General features: G+C 38.7%; 1 protein-coding gene across 5 annotated transcripts in view; it reads right to left on the reverse strand.

The window, feature by feature from the left end:
• DCLK1 (doublecortin like kinase 1) overlaps positions 1-16019 on the reverse strand; it is a 240177-nt gene that overhangs the window by 18305 nt on the left and 205853 nt on the right. For all 5 annotated transcript variants that reach the window (XM_048295102.1, XM_048295101.1, XM_048295099.1 and 2 more), the window contains 5 exons: positions 11574-11707; positions 10783-10860; positions 10050-10146; positions 8141-8221; positions 981-1094 (listed from right to left, as the gene is read on the reverse strand). In XM_048295102.1, the coding sequence (XP_048151059.1) occupies positions 981-1094; positions 8141-8221; positions 10050-10146; positions 10783-10860; positions 11574-11707 (504 nt within the window). The remainder of the gene's footprint in view (positions 1-980; positions 1095-8140; positions 8222-10049; positions 10147-10782; positions 10861-11573; positions 11708-16019) is intronic.

Below are 16019 nucleotides of genomic sequence, written 5' to 3' on the forward strand. Positions count from 1 at the left end.
GATATGGGAATGGTTATGTTTAACATGTCACATTTTTAGTGACTCTTTGGAGTGTTCACATTACTATGAGTAATAAAGGAAAGCTTACAAACACAAGCAGATGTATCAAAAATGTGAAGGATGTGCATGTCACTATTCAATGGCATTAGTATGAATAATCTCATCATATGCTGAATATATCCTGTGTCCATGTATATGTAATACAGGTGTTCATCTGTGAGGAAAAAATACAATTGTATGTGATGTATGCTCCACTGAGGACACCACTGAAACCTCAGTAAAGCTTGGTAAAAATTTTGGTCAAGCTTTGTTTCAGACACTCCGACACATTCAAACCTAGAATGGCTACACTGGAATTGCAATGTGACAGAAGGCAGCAAGAAGTTCCATTAAGTCTTTACCCCATTGAATACTTCTGCTGAAAGAGAAGCAGGTTGTGTGTGGCACTACAATAAAATGCTGCTGATCAGCTAAATCTGACGTGGCTAGACTCATGTAAACCATGAAGGCAGCAGTGAGGCATCATAGGTCTCTTTCATGTCTTCAAAGAGGAGAGTCTTAGGCTGCCATACAGATTTTCAGTTAAATTTTGAAGCAATTTACATTTTAAAGTGGTGCTGTCCTTCTGCTACAACCTCTGTGTGGCCTCAATCCATAAGAGGAGTCTGCTGCCAAGTAAAATCTCATGATCCCACAGTTCAAACTGTTGAATTTACATTGGAGTTAGGTCCACTGATCTGGTAAAATGTGGAACAGTGTATTGTGTGTACAGTTATATCTCCTAGGGACGTTCAATAACAATGTGACTCACAAGGAGAATCAAAGGAGAAGCTGTGCAGGATACCAGTCTAACTACTTTTACATTAATTAAATGCTACAATTATCTAAAGATTAACCCTCTCTGGTTTTTTTTGGTGTCCTAAACACATAACTGTCTGGTGGGCACATAAATCTTTCATCTGTGTATTTCAGATGCTTACTGCTATGACAGAAACTCCAGCTGCTGTGCTGTTCGGCTTAGGGCCTGTGTTGAAATGCTTCTTTATCTTCCCAGCTACTGAGAGCTGATGTTCATTCTCTGGAAGGCCATCATCCTGCAGATAAATAAAGCAAAATAAAACTTCAGAGAGGAAAGATGAAAAAAGAAGGAATCATGAGGTGATTCTGATAGTACCTATCAATACAGAAAAGTTTACAAAAAGTTTGTATTAAAATGGGTCAATCATTTTCTCCATCAATATATTTAAGGTACTTACAAGATGAACATATTATGGCACTAAGCGGTCTCTCTCTTCTTTGCTACCCAATATTTTCTTCTCAAACTTTAGGTAATGTTCATGAATAATAATTGTTAAACATTTCATTTTTCTTTCTACCACATCTTAATTACCACTGCCTAGTTATTTTTAAGTCCATTAATATTTCAAAGCCTGAGAAACTCAGATGTGCTTAAGATTCTGTTTACTCATCACATAAATTTAATGATAATGACCTCAAAAGTAGAAGGTACCAAGATATTACAAAAACAAGAGGCCCTGTTTCTGCATCCCTGTCAGGATGCAGAAAAGGATCTCCAAAAATCCTGAGAGACACTTATGAGGTCCTACATTGTAAAGGCTCCACACTCAGGGACTATGGGGTTGGGCAAAAGCTGCAGCCACAGCCCAGTGAGTCCACAGTGAGGAAACCCAGGTAAGATGGGAGCTGAGACATGCCCTGCCTGAGACCCTTGGGATGGGTGAGTGTAAGACATCACCAACACCAGGATGCATCATTGCACATGTCTGCAGGCCAGGTCAGGTGCTCATGGCTTGTGGTGGCATTCCCCACAGACCATGGTTGTGCTGTAGTAAAGCCATTCTTAATCAAAAACACCTCCACAGATCAAATCTCCAACTAGCAAGGGACTGCAATTCCATTCCCCAGTCCCAAGGCACAGAAGCCTGGAATGCTGTGGGAAAGGTACATGAATGCAGACAGAGGTACAGACTGCCTGGGAAAGCAAAGAAGGGCTGGAGCCAGCTATGGCTGTCCTCTTCTTCCATGCCAAAATATTCTCACCTTGAGCTAACCTGAGGTACAAGTAGGCACACAAGTGCATGGCCAAGCAGAGGCAGACACGTTCTGCTGTGGCATGCACCAAGCAGGTCAGCTGTGCACACACTCCAGCCCAGGTGCCATGTAGCTGGGCTGGGACATTCCTCCTTCCAGCTGAGATGTCCCTCTTTTCAGAGGAAACCTGCACCTAGGCATGCTGGCACCCTCCATGCTGAGGAGAAACCCAAGCAGAAAGAAGGGAGTTTGAAGTTTTGCACAAGTCCTAGATTGAATCCAAGCCCAGGAAACGTGGAGGTTTTTTTAGAAACTGTAGAAAAGATCCTTATGCCTGAAAAATGTGCAAAAAGCCACTGCTCAGTGAGACTTCCTCACTAGCAGAATGTGCAGGATTTCAGGCAACAATATGCAGAATAGGTGGAATAGGGAACAAAATGTAGAACAGGCAAAATATGCAGGGTATCAGGTCACTGACCACATGCCATAGTCATCCCTGACTGGTACTGCATGGTATGTATAGGTATGAAGAGCTGAAATAATTCTTGAACTCCACTTAGGTAAAATCCTAGTAGAATACAGGTAAACAAGACAAGGTCAGAATAGTGAGAGATGAAAGACACTTTTTTTTGGTATTTTTTAGACGTTACAAGTGCCCTTAAAGAGTTACAGAGCTGCTGCAGTAAATCAAGAGTTCAATGAGCATATGGGAATTTCAGGGAGGTTGGTAGGGTTTGTTATTTATTTAGCTTGGGGAGTTTGTGTTTAGAGATCCCTTACTCACCCCTTAACAAAATGTCTCAGCGGGCAAAATATGGTCAAGTGCACACAGCTGCAAAACACAAAACAAAACAATACAACCCAGTAGCTGATTATTGTCTAGCACTGGGGAGTCCTTGCTCAGTGGTACATGACCCCTAAAAATAACCTGCTTCCCATTGACCTTGCCTTTCCCAGAAGAAAGCTAGTCTGTAAAGTGAACTCCTCTTCACTAGAGGAGGGAAAAAAAAATAAAATCATTCTCTTGGCTTTCTTGACATGAAAGCCTGCCAGGCGTTCGTGTCATCTTGTCAAAAGACTAAATTACAGAGAAGACAACAGTTACCAAGACTGTGGTCATGTTTTATTGGTGAAGCACCACACCCACAGTTCCAGTGGCAACATTCCACAGACACATCGTTTGGGCTTCAGCTTTTAGATGAAATAACTTCCAGCTCAATTTAAGGTGCAGCATAGGGATATATCAGAATTCCTCTATTGTTACTAAGTTTTTATTACTACTGTTGGTGCCAATTGATGTTTAGTAGTTCTCTTTTATAAAAACATGCTTTATAAACAAATCAATATATATTAAACTGGTTCCTGGAATCACTTCAGTCAACGATAAAATAGAGAGCTATTGAGGGTGAGAGAAGACAGCTGTTTAACTAAATACAAAACAAGCTGCTTTGCAGTTTTAAAAGGCAAGAAGTGAACAAAACACCCATCAAAAATCAAATTGCTCAAAATCAGCAGGTTAAGTTGTAGCACTGGAGAACAGGGTAAACACTGCTGACAAGAATTTCACTGGGTTGCTGAAATGGGAGGGATGTCAAACCCTGAAGTGGTTAAGTGTTCCTTTCCCCTGTATTAAGTCTTTGCTTTTTGCAGCGGGTTAGGATCACAGAACTTAATCTCAGCACTAGCAGTAATCATAAGATTTTTTTAAAGGTGACTAGTGACTTTTGACGCTCCATCTGGGAACTTTAAAGAGTCATGAGTTTGAGAAAATGTTGACTGCTGATACGCTGAAAGAAGAACTCTCCTGTGCACACCTCAGAAGCTGAGCAGTCAAAAGAGTTTGAAAACTCTGGTCCAGAATTTGAGTTTTCACACAGACAATATAAACTGCTTGGAATGGTAAAATACTTTTGTTTTTTGGTTTGGGGGGTTTTGGGTTTTTTTAACCAGACTCCACAAAATACCTTTCATGGTCTACTTGCAAGAATTCAAAACAAAAAACAATAAAAAAGAGGCAGAACGTCTTGGAGTAATTCCAGTAATTGATAAAAACTGGTCTCATATTTGCATTTTTCTCTGTGGCAGGAGACACTGCCACTCAAAGTAAAAAGAAGTGTTAAAAAGATGTAATGAAGTTCAGGATTCCCAGACTCCCACTGCCCTAAAGCACTTAGATCCATTACACAAGATGGTCACAAGAGCTTTACTTTCCAGGTCTAAAAGCATCAGATGAATAGATCATTATACACGTAACAGCAGGAAATGAGAGCAAATAGAAGAGCAGGAAAAGCTTTTGGACACTGTTTCCTTTAAGGATTACAAGGAAATTTTTCTTTGCGCAGTGTCCTAGGGTGTAACCAAAAGTAGTGCAGCTGCCAAATAAGGAATGTCTTTTAAAATTAATTTTCTTACAAATGTTTATCTTATTGCTAATTATTGCTTGGTTATTCATTTCTTTTGCACACAAATTTCCAAGGCAGACATAGTGAAGGAAAAATGTAAAAGCTCCAGTTTCCCTAATTCTTTCTAGGCTGGTGTGTGCCATCTTCCTCCTCCCACAACAACACACATTTTATATTGATTATTTTAACAGAGAAGGATTTACAGAATGCAAGCCATACCTTTCAGCATTCACTGTTCAGTGATGTATAAGGAAACATTTACTACTTATACAACAACAAAAAAATAGTGAGTTTGTCCTGTAACTTGTTTCAAGTTATCAATAGCCTTAAAGTTTAAAATGCCGGACCTCAAGCTTCCCGCCTCTTTTATAATTCTTTGGCTTTGCAAACAATTTGAGCAGGTAAAGTAAAGAGCTGGGGTCCCTGTAGGGGAAGTATAAACAGATGGATTTGTTTCCAGGTCTAAGTGTATTGCACAGGAGAGATGAATTCAAATAAACTAAATGGTGGGGGCAAAGAACTGCTGCTGAACTGCATTTAGAATTCAAGATCTCCATCTGTGGCAGTGGCATGTAGCCAACATCTTTTCAGGTTTTGTTTTTTTGAATTGAAAACAGCTGGGATATTATTCACATAGAAACTGCTTTACTGGTCTGACTCTGACCATGACAAGTTTTGCAGTTTCCAAGAGCATTCCAGATATTTTTATAGCAAAAATTTAAACTGAAATGAGGGTTTGCTCCTACTGAAACTGTCAAAGCACATTCCAGGAATCTCAGCAATTTACCAAGTAATCACATAGCAAGCAGCTATAAAGTAGAATGGTTATTTACAATCTACAAAATGGTTTTATATAGTGTAAGCAGTTACAACACTTCTATCAAAAGTTTGATCAAAGAGAGAAAATGTTTCTTAAAATTGTCGAAGAAAACACATGCCTGCTTTTCAAGCCAGCTGTTCCATCTAGTATTTTAGCTGCAGATTTAACACTCTAGGAATAGGTTCAAAACTGAACTAAGGGAAGCGTTGTAGTGAACTCTATCACAGCTGAAATCAATAGAGAAAGTAAAGTCCAGCATTTGACACCATGGAAAAGTACTGAAGCAGGTTACCTGTGGAAATGGAGCATAGGTGAAAATTCCATGTGCCATTTCTTCTCAGAAAGACAGTTATGCATAATTGCTCAGGTAATTTACAACACGTAGATTGCAGAGCCTTTTGTAAACAGGGATGAGTGTATTAATTCCCTGTCCTGAAGCTGGGACAATGAGGTCTAGGGATGCTGTGTGACAGAGTTGCAGCTGATCAAGAGAGTGATGGCAGAGGGATGTGTAGTTGGATCTGACACTGTACGTTCTGCCTCTGTGCATCAACGGGCTGTCCCTGCTACCTTATCTACTGATACTGCCCAGACACACTTCAGGGAAGTGCCCTTTCTCATGGAAGCATTTAAGCACCTGTTTCAACTCAGCCATATTCTTATTTCTTCCGATGTGAACTAGAATTGTAGTGCCATCTAGTTAATTTTATGCCCAGTATTAAGTGCTTCCACGTATGATGCCTTAAAATAGGAGCAATGTTTGGAATGTGTTCAACTGCTTTCCTGAACTGGTCCCTGTGCTAGCCTTTTTCCTTCCAGAAAAAAATATATGGAGGACATAAGAGAATTCAAAAGCAGTTTTGATCTGCATTATGAACTATCTTTAGTGTAATGATGAAGACAAAATACTTATTTGTTTCAGGTGTTAAAAGCAGCAGAAAAGAAGGAATTACAGAATTGTCATGGAATATTTGTTTCACTTACTTATAGACAGAACTGCTACAGATTGCAGAGAATTATTACCAGCATAAAACTACAAGTGCAGCAGAGCTAGACTAAAGATGAACTGATCACTGCATGTTGTTTCTAACAGTGCATCAGAGTCACTCTTCAAGAAGTAGTATATTGAACAAATAGATCTTGAACTTCCCCTGGTATATCCTCTAGTTCATGCCAACCAAGTACTTAAGAACTTTGTGAGCCAAGAGTTATATCCACATCACTATATTTAATAAGCACCAATGGGGTTACCTCCAAAAATGTATTAAATTCCCTTTTGAATCCATTTATACCAGTTTTCTACATCACCTTCTGGCAAAGGGTTCTACATGTTAACGCATTGCACAGAAATCCAGGAATTTGCCAAGGTGCTTCAGTAACCAGAACTCAGGTTTTCCTAGCAGAGCTCTAGAGTGTTAAAAGTCTTTAGCCCCCAGCCTCTCTCCCCTGCCATCCTCACCAGGAGGTACTACTGAGGGCAGGGAAGCAGATCCTCATGTCAATTGCACACCGCCACCATCAGCTTACTGACAAAGAGCTGCACCTCTTCCTTTTTATACATCACACTAAAATGGCCTTCTAAAACACATCATGGTGAAACAATTAAAAAAAAAAAAGAAGTATCTGGGGGTAGCATTAACATTTCAAATATATTTTTCAGAAAAAAATGGAAGATTAGTGACCACTTCCTTAAGTGGTGTAAGCAAGTGACATTTCAGTAATTTCAGCAGCAGGGTGCAGGCTTCTGATCAGTCACTTCCATCTCTTCCTCTGCAGCACTCCAGAAATCTCCACATGTCCTCCTCCCATGGAGACAGAGAGACACCTCAATCACCATAAGGCATTATAAACTGTGACAGAACACTGTGTCCAAGGACAGCCCCTGGCACCAGGGAAAATTAATATTTCAGCTGCTTGAATATCATCTTAAAAATGAAAAGATTTTCATTAGACATTGTCCTGGATCCTTGCACTCTTCATACACCACAGAAGTGCTCTGCATGTTAATAGCATTTACAAATAAAATTGGTTTGAGCAATAAGGGAGCCTCCAAGTTTAAAGCATATACTTGATAAATACTTAACTGATCACCACTACTCTGACTGTATAGAGGACACTTTCATTAAAAAAAATTAATATCTGAGGTGACTGTATATTTTAATTTTTAGAATACTTTTTTTTAGTGAGAAAAGGGATTTTGGATACATCAGCCGAGGGACCAAATAGTATTCCAGGGAGAACTGCACACTCAAACTTGCAACAAACAAAATGAAGCATTATTTCTTCTTCCTTTATTTTTTTTTTCTCTGTTCATCCCAATTGTATTTCTTTTCTCATTTGTCCCTTCTGAATGAGAATATAAATTATCCCAAATTTTTATTTCTTGTCATCCAAATACTTTAAAGCATGTTTAATAGTCTGGAATAATTAACAAATCTTAAATATCATCAGAAGTAAATATGATTCTAAATGTTTGCCTGTTCCATTCTGGATCAAGTAGGCCTAACAGAATGGACTATATTTCAGTAACGCTTAATCATGACTTTGAGATTTTTGAGTCCACCTGATCTTAGGAGAACAAAATATCTCACTAAATCTGCAAGCTGTGTTAGAGATATACTTTTATCAAATATGATTGAGATTTTCTGAAAGCCCATTTCAGAGAAAATGTAGCTGAGCACACACAAAATAGTGAAAACTCCAAGGTACAAAATACACTAAATCAGCCTGTAACTTGGCTTATTTCCAGTTAAATCTGTGGCATCTTTAGAATGTGCTGGCTTCCAAAAGAGCATAGCAAGGGCTTGACAGAATAGCTCAAAGGTGCCAAACTACAAAAAGCATCTACAAGTCTGAAAATACTTACATTAACCCATGGATGCTCAAGAACTTGCAAGGCTGAGAATCGCAGATCTACATCTACTTGAAGCATCATTGTGATAAGTTCCTGAGAAATTGAATACCGCGTCAAATTTAAAGAACACTTCTAAAGAACAAATCAACATTTCATTCACTAAAGAACTCTTTAACTGGTTTTGTAAGAGTGCTCAAAGAGAGAGTGAACTACCAACTGCAGAAATACACTGATTATTTAAAAAATAGAAAAACCATGAACTGATGGACTCTCAGCTGAACTTTTAAATCAGTATCTAACAGTACCTTGAAAAGCTAGAAGACAGTTCTGAGTTACAGTTCTGAAGCCACTGTTTAAGAGAAAAGCACTTAGTACATAATGTGCAAAACAGATGGTCCCATGAAATTAGGTTAGCTTCCCATTAAGAAGAAGCCAATTCTGCTGTAGAAAAAAAAAGGCAGCAAATACAGTTTTACTTTAAAATCTTGTATAAATGACATAGAAGCTATTAAAAAAAAAAAAAGAACACTTAAAACCATTATTTTTCATCCTCTGATTTCCTCTGCAATCACCTAGATTTCAACTAGCATGTAAATAAACACACATCTAATTCCAGCACAGGGTGGAGTGCATGGAAAATAGGATGGCGGTATGACAGCAAATAAAGGTGTATCACCAAAGACAAAAGCTAGTAATTCTTAGTTACAAAAATAAGTTATATGGATAGGCTAAGGCTTCAAAACAGAAATTTTAGACTGAACTATTTGGAAGAAGGAGTTTCACAGGAAAACACCTTTGGCAAAGGACTTGCAGGGTTCCCACTAATGATGCTATGAAATAATGCCTTCTACAACACAGTGATTCAGTTTAGAGGACTTCCAACTCTATGACTATCTCATTCATTAACCTCATAAGTTAACAGGCTAAAATGCTAGTCCTGATCACCCTCCACATACCTTAAAAACGCATAAAAGCAGGATGTAACTCTCCAAAGAATGGAGATCCAGAGCTACTCTCATTACCTGCATCCACCTTCAAATTTCACTTTTTTTTTCTTGTGATTAATTAAACACTGTCACACTAAAGGAAACAGGAAGACAGTTTTTCATAGACTTGTCTTACAGACTAGAGAAGTAAACTGACTTAAAGTAAGCACTCATCTATCTACAGAATGACCATATGAATCTTTTTTTACGTACACGTATGTATTATGTCTCTGTCCACATATATTTATACATATGACTATAGTGAATGCCAGATCCCTAGAAAATCTTTGAGTTAAACTCTTGCTCTAGTGTACTGGTGAGAGTTGAAAAACTTGATCTGCTCTGCAAGTATAATGAACTCTGTATCTGTAAATAATTATATCTGCCTTAGCACATCGAAGGCTGCAGGTCAAGAGCTGTGACCAGAACAAGTCTGTATTTCGTACCACACTGCAACAACACAGCAATGGGAGACCTGGTTCTTTGACAGAAAGAAACAACAGACATAACATCTAATGGGGCTAATAAGGGAAATCAGCCTCCCCATAATACTATTATATCATGTTCAAAGGCTCCAGGTTAGTACCTGGTTGCCCTCATTAGTACATATAAAACACAGTCCGAGGGAGATTTTGAGCTACGAAGTGAATTACTTTAAATTTTTCTCAATCAATAAGGGCTGCTGGTGTGTCTGTTGTGTGAGAAACCACATAGAGATATGATGTCCATTTCAGAATGGGGTCCATTTCAGAACTACCTGGAGTCTAAGAGACAGTAACCAAACAAAACATGCTTGGTGACCCAGAGGAATTTATAGGTGTAGCAGGAGATGTATGAGACATGTCAAATACAACTTTGTGAAAGAGCAACGTGCATTAGGCACTTCCACTGGAAATAACATTGTAGAAGAAAATACCATCAACTATGAAACTCACCTTCGCAGAGTCAGAAACATTGTCCCAATATGGAGATGGAAAATCCATCTGTCCCATCAAAATCTGATCAAAAAGCACTTCTTGGTCATCTCCACTTCTGTAACATAAAAACCAAAGAAAACGAACAACAAAACCCAAAGAGAAATTATTTTCAGATGTGGTTTCAATAGACTTCTTAAAATTGTTTTTAATTGCTGATGCCTTAGTATGCTTTTGGAAGCTGTTGATTGGCCCAATCATGCAGCCATGGGTGTGAATGGTGAGATCACAAAACACAGTGCATTTGGTACACTCTTCCTTTTTGCTGTTCTTTAGGATTGTCCACAACTTTGAAATTGCTTTGAGGGGATAAAATATCTGACACATCCTTATTAAGTTTCTTACATTTTAATTACCTTTTACCAACCACAAAATATGTTGCATTCTGTCCATGAAAGAAGATGGTTATTTCACAGTGTATTTAAAACTTCAGGCAATGGCACACAGAACCTGTAATGAAGGCTCTTGTTTTGTAATGCAATGAAGTTTAAACTACAATAAACAAACATGAGACAGAAATCTTACCATAAAATCAGACATTTATGGGGCTTGTGTAAAACACTATGCAGAGCACAGAAAAAAACACCAAACCCTATAAGCAGAAAACTTCTACCAGTGGGAATCTCTGCTTAATGTGAAAGGAGCACAGGGACCAATTCACAAAACAAGGATGGTTGAATAGATCAGTCCATACCCACGGAATGGAGGAAAACCACAGAGCAGGATGTAAGTAATCACACCCGCTGCCCAGATGTCCACCTTCAAGCCATATCTAGAAGTGTGAGAGACATGGTTAGAGACATCCCATTCCTATGGACTACAGTGCAAGAACAGAGGAAACATGTTCAGAATCATTAATAATTTCTTATAAATTCTCATCTGAACTTTCTCTACCTACCAATCCTCATTCTGCTATCAAGTGTTTTTTACACTTACATCTTAAAATTACATTAGATCAGAATGTGTGAGTGCACAGAAGACGTTGGCCTGTATTCTTGAGTTAGTTAACTAATTCAAGTTGAGTTAACTTGAGTTAGTGATGCCTATCAACATGAAGTCTGCAAAGGTGACACAGGCTGCTCAAGCCAGCAGGCATTTACTCTGTGGAACAAATCAGAAGAGGACAATGTGTAATAATGAAATAGAATTAAGTGAATGGTAGTTAGCAGTCTCTAGAGAACAGAATTACTTCCACTGTATCTGCAAATGGCTAGTTAGTAACTCAGTGTTAAGCTGAAAAGTTTGAGGCCAACAGCTGGCAGAGGTTGACCAATATAACTCCAAAGCCAGCCTGCTCTGAATGGTTTGGGTAGGATAGCCTCCAGAGGTCCCTTCCAAGTGAATTGTTCTATGAGCCATGAGTCTGCACCATAGCCAACCAAAGGCCGCATAAAAATCTTAATTGCAAGAACTCCAATCAGACACAATGGCAAGAATGTCCTGCACTGAGTACACATCAATGTATGACCACTACAAGTGATTTACCCAGTTTCAGCAATGATTTCTGGAGCTACGTATGTTGGTGTCCCACAGACAGTATATAGAGGTCCATCCACAATTGTTGCTAGGCCAAAGTCTCCCAACTTCAGGGACTTGCTTCCATCTTGGTGTTCATACACCTAAATGAGGAGAAAAATTCAAAGCTTTACCACAATACCATCAACGTAATTACTGTATCACTTGCTAACTGCCTGAAATGTTCCTTCTTATTTACAGGTTTTTTTCTCCTCCCTACATTTAACATATTTCCGTGCATGCTTTGAAAATTCACAGACAATTTGGACAACTTCCCTTGAGTACAGTCAGGATGTTTGGAAAAGACTTGTCTCGCTTACCTGTCCAACAAAAGACATACCACTTGCTAGATGCTAAAGCCCAGAAGCAAATGTGTGACCTTCCAACAGTGGCTTTCCTACATTAACTCCCCACTGAATTCACAGTCTAGGGGGATTGAGTTTATTCATTTTACTTGCAGAGAGCTTAAAGGTTTGCACAGGAACTTCAGCTACTTAGAAAATACAAAAGTGATAGCAGTTCCAGGCTCTTCTGTGTGCTGAAGCCACAAGACACAAACCTGGCTGGACTATTTCACCTAGAAATACTGTCCTGTCCTTGGATGACTCTTACACACCAACAAGTGTCTTATTGGCATGATACTGTCACGATCAACGGGACATAGGCAGCTAGGGCTGCTAATGGGGATACAGGAGAATCCTGTCCTAAAACCTGGTCTTCACAGCAGCAGTGTAATCTTTCACGAGGTTTTATAGGTGCAAAGAGAGATTAAGATGTAGTTGCATGAAAAAAAAGCTAGAAACATCAGTAAAAAATACGTAATTTTAAAAGCTGGCTCAGAGCAAAAGAATGGCCCCAAACCTACAAATACTGAAAACTTTACCAAAAAAAAAAAGTTTAAAATAAAAAATACAAAAATGTATCTAAATTAAACACTAGACTGTAAGTCTATCTTTAATCAAGTTGCTGGTTTGAGTTCTTGCTTCCCATTTTGGAATGTTTTCTACAACAGCACCTTAAAAAATAGAAACAGTCTACAGGAGGCCTTCTTATAATATATATGCATCACTTTATTATTTTGCAACCCAAACCAAAGCTCCATGCAGTCTGGATCACCACTTAGTGATATTGTATAAACAATTTCCAGCAAAATTGTGCAAAAATTAAAGCTATCGTACTTCCTAATCAAAACCAAAATAATCCTTCATATATATCTTCACCAGCTACTCCTACATCCAAAATCACATTTATCTACAACTGTTTTAAGAAGAAAATAGTAGATCTTTTCTTATAAAAATACAATAAATTCTACAGGGGACCTTAGAAGAGTTCACTTGGAGCAAAAATAAAGTCTTGAAGATTCTCACCACTGTTTGCTACAGATCTGCTACAGCTCATAATAATTAGTTATGTTATACAGCCCCCATTCCCCAGTTTCTTGTTTGTTAATGTTAGTCACGTCTAGAGAGAAAACCCTTCTCTGCCCTGAATCCCTGCTTACCAGGTGATACAGCCACAAGCAGACATTCAGAATACAGAAATACACTCCTCTCCTTATGTTACTTTTAAAAATTCAACTGGATGTTTAAGATGACCAGCAATTTAAAATGGATTCAAATTTCTCTTCTACTAAGCCAGAAAAAAGTTATGTTTATAGAAAAGCACTGGGAAAAAAAAAAGCAATTATGGTTTTATTAAAAACACAGATTGTTAAATGCATCTGGTTCCTGAAACTAAAGAAAGTGCTCTCTGAAATGGCAGTAATAAATCTAATTTCAACAACAGTATTAATTAAAGTCTAGAGACTAGGGCTTTAAATATTCACTTGCTGAAATATGTAAAGTGTGCACTTAGACATCAAGAGCTGAATCTGGCCTAATTAGTATTTCACATTCTGTTTCATGCAGTTATCTTTTACAAAGCCCTCTCTGAGCTGTGCTAACGTAGCAAACATAAGTTCCTTCCTTCAACAGACCACACCTTTTGTGACCCATCCATATTAGAAATTAATTACAGAAGAGGTTTGTTTGGCAATATTTGCCAATGCAGAAGGTTTGGTACAGTGTACTTTCTAGTATTCTGCCTCATATGTTTCTAGGAATAACTTTGCTTGGAAAACTACTTCAGTTGACTTGTAAAAAATGAAGAAAGTAACTTTTCCTCACCCTGTTATAACTCCATATAAAAAAGAACCCAGTGTGAAGCTGTGGTATGTTACTTGCTGGTCAAGGAATGGGAAAGATAATTTAACACTCATGTTATTCAGAATAAATGCTATATATGTTCCTGCATTTAAATAGTGAAGGGCAATTAAAGAAATGGGGATTAGTGCAAATTGCCCACTATGTAGTGCTTTCACTGTTTTAACTAAGCAATAAAACTGCGTAATTGTACTACACTAATTGAATGCAGCCACACATAATTGTATGCCACCATATGTATCCTATTAGTATAAAGACTGTCAGTATTTTCTAAGCTGCTCTTGTGATCAGTGCAGATGGCAACAGTCAGAGAAGTTGTTCTCTAGGGTTTATTATATGGCTATAAAGACATCCCATGACTTGACAAAATAAACGTTCTAAATAGCAACAATTATGAAAAATGTTCCAATTAAAACATGGAAGACTCCCTAGAGAATAAAAAAAAACTAAACAAAAAAGCTAAAACATCACAGGTATTCAGCATACCCTAAACTCTTGGACAGTTGACCATTAGGTAGACTTTACATGCCTTGAGGATAGTATGGAATATTTAAGCAGTTAAAAAATAATGGGTTCTGCACACAGGACAGGTTCACACACAAAAAGATTTATTAGCAGGATCTAGAGCTGGTCTCACACATCAGCTCTAAGCCTGAAAGTTACTTTTGGGATGAAGGAAAAATGAGAAGAGAGAAAGCAGAAGGTGAAAGGGAAGGCTCTACCAGGGGCTGGTAAGAGATGAAATAAAGAAACTCCAGATGAACATCCTCTTCCCATCTCCCTCTCCAGAGCAGCATGTTCCCCTTCACTCTCCATGTTTTCCTGTAGTAACTCTACAGCCTTGCTCATCCTCCCTGTTGTTTTTTTCCCACTAATGGGGTTGTTAGCCTTGGGACATGCTCCTCTAAACCTAAAGTTACAATCCATGACAGGGAGAAGGTGGGAGAGAAACACTAGTGGCCAGGAGAACCTACTGTAACAACACAAGCAGGGTTTGCACGTGCAACACCGTGACAGTAACAGAGGGAAAGCCACAGCACAAGAACAACAAGGGAAAAATACCTCCATAACCACTTAGGTGAAGGGTTAAAGAGCTGCAAGGAAAAGGGCAGGCTACAAAAGGCAAGTAGAAGGTATTTAGCAAGAGAAACGCTAAGACCCATGTGGCATTTTTCAAGCGCTTTATAAACGCCATGAAAATAACACTAGTTGCAATTCTGCAACATAAGGAACCACACATCCCATTTCACAGCTAAGATAAAAGCAGAAGGGTTCAGAGACACTGAGGCCACAGGCAGCCAGTGTTAGAACTGGGCTCAGAGCTCAGATAAGGCTAGTTCCAAAGCACTCTTCTGAAGCAGTGTTTTTTTCTTTTAAGGACCTGATAAACCTTAGAGAATTAATGTAATTTGTGAATCAAATGCTGGTCTTTGAGAATTAGGATGCTGCAAGAGGTTAAATGCTGCATCCTTACTGCTCTGTCTCAAAATCAATGCACAACCCTGAAAAAGTCACTCAGAAACAATTCAGCTAAACCGTGAACAACATGATCATTCTTGTTAGTGGGTAATTACCAGAAAAGCTGAGCAGTCAAATCTAATCCTTTCCCTGCTGCCCTCACCTCCTGCCCACACCTCCTGCCCACATCTTTCCCCCAAAAATTTTAACTCTGAAAACAATAGAGTTTAGGCAGTTATAGACAAGTCAAGATGGCCAGCAGGGCAAGGCTTGTCCCAGACCAAGACTCTCCTGCCCACTCCAGGAACAGCATTAATGAATCCTGGCATGGGATTGCTACAACATCTGCATGCAGCCACTTATCAACACCAGCACCAGAAATGCAAACAGAGCACAAGGGACAAGAAAGGTGTATCAGTCACTAGTATCTAGTGAAACTTCCACCCAGTGTGTTTTCAGCAGTTTCTGGAAAATGAGGGCAGGTTACTGTCTTACCCAGAACCTAGAGGAACTTCAACTGTAAAAATCCCACTCCCTGGATGTTTAGTAAGATCTGCTGGAGTCAACTTTCTCATAAAACCTCTTCAGTGTCAAGCAAGACTAAATGCATTAAGTCATGGCCAAGACCACACAGCTGAGAGAACTGATGTTCTATGATTATATGAACATTGTTTCATGGTTGCAGAATATATGGAGAATTGGGACATCTTGATACAGAAAAATGTCAGCAAATTTGTGAAAACTCAGAACAATGAAA

This window comes from Corvus hawaiiensis, chromosome 2, assembly GCF_020740725.1.
Source record: "Corvus hawaiiensis isolate bCorHaw1 chromosome 2, bCorHaw1.pri.cur, whole genome shotgun sequence".
Lineage (NCBI taxonomy): Eukaryota > Metazoa > Chordata > Aves > Passeriformes > Corvidae > Corvus > Corvus hawaiiensis.